This window comes from Hipposideros armiger, unplaced genomic scaffold, assembly GCF_001890085.2.
Source record: "Hipposideros armiger isolate ML-2016 unplaced genomic scaffold, ASM189008v1 scaffold_2064, whole genome shotgun sequence".
In the NCBI taxonomy this organism is placed as follows: Eukaryota; Metazoa; Chordata; class Mammalia; order Chiroptera; family Hipposideridae; genus Hipposideros; species Hipposideros armiger.
Window position 1 is genome coordinate 1 of NW_017733412.1, and position 5194 is coordinate 5194.

General features: G+C 50.8%; 1 protein-coding gene across 1 annotated transcript; it reads right to left on the minus strand.

Annotated features, from left to right (window-relative positions):
- Positions 1-6: 6 nt before the first annotated feature.
- Positions 7-2730, minus strand: LOC109378496 (G-protein coupled receptor-associated sorting protein 2-like). Its single transcript, XM_019634859.1, is given in 2 exon segments — positions 7-315; positions 318-2730. Coding segments are annotated over 2 exon segments (2574 nt in total). The 5' UTR covers positions 2722-2730; the 3' UTR covers positions 7-145.
- Positions 2731-5194: the final 2464 nt, after the last annotated feature.

Here is a 5194-nt window from a genome sequence, read left to right on the forward strand (position 1 = left end):
AGCCAGCTCAAACCAATAATTGGACAAAGTTAACATCAGCATTAAAAATATAAGTTACAACATAAAACCAGACTGTGAAAACCAAAGCTGCTACTCAGGGCTCTTTGGGAACATCAGGCTGATCAGAGGCAGGTGGTTACTCCTATTAGCTTTGTTTTCTGCCGTCAGGATCAGGATCATGTTGATTGTCTATCTGCGTTTGCAGTTCCTTGGCTAAGTCCTCAAATTCATGGAATGCAGCAATAAGTGGCTCAAGACTGAAATCATCATCAATTGAGGCTATTGTTCCATTTCTTATAATATTACTGAAATTCGAAACATTTTAATAACAATTTGAATATTATCATTTGATTCTTCTATATTAAAGAGGCCCAGAAATATCGATAGAGCTTTGGCACTGAATAATTTTTTTGCCACGACAGCATTTTCAGACAAATTCAACAGCGTTTTCAGAACATGAAACTTTGTTGTTGCGTTTCCTGTGACTAACAGGGAGAGAAACCCAGACATAAAATTGACAACCAGTGTGTGATAGTCAGTAGTTGTAGTGAGGTATCTAAACAGCCTTAATCCAAGCAGCTGCTCAGGGAAATTCACGGTCTGTGCAAGGGTTTCCTCACACACTTGACATATAAATGTCTCAGTCATGTTTAGATTTGGATATGGTGGAGCTGTGAGAATCATATTTTCCGAAAACTGTGTCCTAAGTCGGGAGGAAGGATAATTGAGCAAGGTTTCAATAAGTGAGACAACACCCGAATCCCGAATGAATTCTCGGGTAAATTGAGAAGCGCTTCTCATACCCATTGCGATTTTAGATATTTCTTGAATAAACGGATCTCGGATTTTGTCCATTAACAGAAGGAGTTCTTCAAACTCTCCGGAACCAATTTTAAGTTCACACTGGATGCAGCTGCAGGACCAACTCGCAGGCTCTGCACTCTCCCTGGTCCTAAGGTGCTCCGGAATTTTCCTGACTGACCTGTAGGACGGCTCACACTGAAGTGGGAACTCAGGGTCAGGCTGATGGGGCTGAAGCCCAGATTCCTGCTCTTCTTCCCCTTCTGGGGTGAGATCCGCATTCTGGGGCTTTCCCTCAAACAGTTCGGCGAATGCAGCTGCTGCTTCTTCTTCTGGGATTCTGAAGGGGCTTGGGGAGGGGAAACCAACCAAATAACAAGGACCAGGTTTGAATTCAGCAGTGACCTCTTCTCAGGTTTGGAGCCTGAATGAGGTATTAATTTCCTCAGCTGAATTGCTGAATCTGGGAGTAGCCTTGTACACCGGATTGGGATTTAGGTCAAAGCGGGCCTCATCCCTGTCCCAGAAGCAGGACCCAAATATGTCCTCCTCTTCAGACTCTGGCCTGGTCTCTTCTCTGGCCACAGCCCCCAAACTGAACTTTTCCTCAGTCCCGAATGAGAATCCACCAATAGCCCCCTCCTCAGCCCCTGGCATGGACTCAAGGATGGCTGAATCCCCAGCCTCCATACCGGCCTCTTTCTCTTCCCAGAACCAGGACCCAATAATGACTTCCTCCTCATACCTGGGCTCCTGTTTGACCCCATCACTGTTATCAACATCTTTCTGGGCCCTGGACTTCAGGACAGTATTAGGCTCTTCCTTGTCTCTGGGCCTGAATCTACTATTGGCCTCTTCTCCAGGCACAAACCAGGACTCCTTAAAGTACTCATCTTCAGACTCGGGTTCAGAAACGTCCTCTATCTTTGTCCTGAACTTGGACCTAACATTTGCCTCCTCTCTGACTCTGGGCCTGAACAAGGGATTGGTATTTTCTCCAGCCCACAAGCATAATGGGTTGCCAGACTCCTCCTCAGACCCAGACCAGGAATCAATATAGGGATCTTGCTTGGATCTGGGCCTAGACCTGGGGTTAGGCTGATGTTTGGCCCTGTGCCTGGACCTGGCATTGGCCTCTTCCCTGGGCCATGATCTGATACTGGCCTCTTCTCCAGCCCAGAAAGAAGACACTGTAGAGGTCTCATCTGCTGACCAGAATCTAGATTCATTAGAGTCCTCCGTTCTGGCCCTGGGCGTGGGATAGCACCAAGACCCGGTATCCATTTCCTCCCCTGATCCAAACCAGGGTTGGATTCCCTGGGAGCCAGAAAAGGTCTCAGCATCCACCGTGACAGGTTCCCTATTTACAGACAGGGCCACAGGGTTCGCATCTGACCCACACTCAGCACTGACCAGTGGCCAGGCTACTGCATTTGTATGGGACATGCCCTGTATTTGGGACATTGCCTCAGCCCCAAACTCAGTCTGGGCCCAATCCTGGGCTTCATCCTTGGGCCTTCCCCCAGGGATTGCCTTGGCCTCAGTTTTAGGACATGCCCTACCAACTGCCCTGGCCTTGGTTTTGGGCCTTGCCCCAGATATTCTCTGGATTTCAGTTCTGGGCCTTGCCCCAGCCATTACTTGGGAATCAATTTGGGGCCTTGCCCCATTCATAGCCTTAGACTCAGTTTTGGGCCTTACCCCACTCATAGCCTTAGATGCAGTGTTTGACATTGCCCCATTCACAGCTTTGGATGCAGTTTTGGACCTTGCGCCAGGCATTACCTGGGCCTGGGTCCTAACCTTGGGTCTGACCGCCCTTGGGACTTCATTCTCTCTGTCAGCACCAACCCCAACCTCTTCTCCAGCCTTATTTTCAGGCTTGGCCTGGGCACCAGGCTCAATCTCAGCCCCAGTCATAGTAAAAGTTGTAGAGAAGACGCAGTTAGATGCCAGTACCACAGTCGCTGCCTCTACCACAGATCTGTCACAGTTGTGTATCTTCACACTCTGACCTTTCGTTGATTCAGGCGATAGAATCGGAAATAAGAGTTAGAGTCAATCACCAGTCCAGCAGTCAACCAGCTTCCTTCCCAAGACCAGCCTCAGACAATATCACAGACAAGAGTGCAGAAGAGGCACAACCAAGTGGGGGGAGGATGGGTGGTTTCTAGGTGGGTGCAGACCTGTCAAGGGTGGTGGTCAGCAGCAATTCCAAATCCACCAGAGATGCCACTAGAGGTGGATCTAGGGAGAGAGACGAACACGGTGCTTTGAGTCTCTTCGAACTGTGTCACTCCATGCAGAGACTCACACACACAGAGTAGACCTTGGATTCTTGGTGGGGCTGTTGGGCTATTAGAAAGTCTCTCTGTCACACTCATTTTGCCCACAGCTGCCGCTGTTTGGCCTGCCCCCAAAGAGGTGTGAGGTTGTTGGGATAGTATGTTGGCAATAGGAGAGGCTGAGGAATCCTGAGACTAGGCCTTAATCACTGTTTGGCCTGGGTTGGTCTCTACTACCCTACCCGAAGTTGTACCCAATCTCATACAGACTTGCTTGGATGTGGTGCAATGTCCCACTCCTTGCTTCGTTCCCGTGGTACCAGTTACACCCTAGAGAAGACAGCAGGCCATCCCATGGACAAGGAAACTACAGGAGAAAACGGAGTCTGAGTGCTTGCTTGACAGGAAGACACCCTGACCCCTGACACAAACATCTTTCCTTTTGTTTAAGGGTCCAATTTGCCTAACACTTCCTGTCTCCTGGTTCCTGAACTCAGGTCTTCTCCTCCCTCTCACAGCCCAATCCACTCCTGCCCCAATACTCCTAATATCTCGTGTAGGAAATGGACAAGGGATGCTGGGGCAGTGTGCAAAGCTGGCAGAGAGCAAAGACCTGCCATGGTCTTACTCTGTCGCTGTCCCCTGCATTTCCCGCTTCTCACCAACCTGTAGAGAATTGAGCCAGTGTCTTCCTCCTTTCCTTCCTTGTGGAAGTGACCAGCCTTAAAGTAAGCCTAGGGACAAAACAGATGAAGAGAAAACAAGTGAGGAAACCATGGTAGCAACTGAGAGCTTGATGGACAGACCAACACCATTGATGGGAGTCCACATGTGATTCGTCTTTCAACATTCAGGTTCTTCTTGATAGAATATTCTCATTTTACTATAGCCCTCTGTTTCAGGGCTCCAGATAACGACATCTTTTCTTGGAGTCACAGTCTTCCCACTGCTCCCTTCTTCAAGTCTGAGGATTCACTACTAGGTGCACCACATCCCTTTGCCTTGGGCAACATAAACTGGGGGAAGGGCGGCCGCATGTTCTAGAAAACAGGTTGTGCAGTGGTACTTGTAATTATGACTTCCTTCTCACCCTCGCCTCAAAGCCCATCTTTTCCTACCCCCAATTACGGTTGGAGGTAAGGGAGTCAAGGGAAGTGCTTGGGAACTGTCACAGAGGGAAATTTTAGGATTTATTCCTGGATGCCATACCTGCTCTGGTCACAGTCACTGAACCCCAATTCGGGTCCAGTCAATGGCGGCTGCCCACCCCCCATCCCCACACACCTGCAGAAATCCAGGTTATTTTCCGCTCCAACTTTTTCTCAAGCTGCTCCTCGGCAGGTGCACCCCGCCGCCTGAAATCGCCAACCTACCGTGCAGACAGGAGACTCTGGCACCAACGAGGCGCCTGTGGGAAGGGACAGCCACCAGGACGCGGGGCCCAACAAGCCCCTTGCCAGATTCAGGGCCCGGGGTAGCCAACGCCCCCGCCCCGGCGCCCCTCATCCCAGGTCCCGCTCCGCCATTTCTCCCGCAGCAGCCTCCCCCACTGCCCTCTCCCGGAAAGCAGGTTCAGGAGAGGCCAGCGCGGATCGCTTCCCTGGGAGCCCAGGGAGCCTTTCAGGCCACCCCTGGACCCTGGGCGGGGCCCCAGCCCGTCGCCACTGCAGCCTCCACGCAGGGGTCCCCTGTCGGGTTCCGGGCAGTGGTCCCAGGCACTGCGCACTTCATTCAGGGACTGGCTCCCACCTGGTCGGTGCGTTTGCCTCATCGCCAGGTTGACAGGGGCTGGGCATGGGTTGTATGCTGGTCGAGAGTGGGGAGCCACCCTCCGCGCCCACAGCACTCCCACTTGCCTTTCCAGGGTCAGGGCCCTGGTGGTGTGCCTCCTCTCTTCTAGGAGCTCTGCACTGGGATTCCCAGTCATTCTATTATATTAATTTCTGAGGCATCACTTTGACAGGATGAAAGAGGAAAAATAAGAATGGGCAACTACCATTTTGAGGGCATATTGGATGCGAAATGCTGTAAAATGTCATTTTCACATTTTTTTCTCTATATCTTCAAAGCAATGCTGGCTGGTGGACATCATTACTTCCTTTCAACTC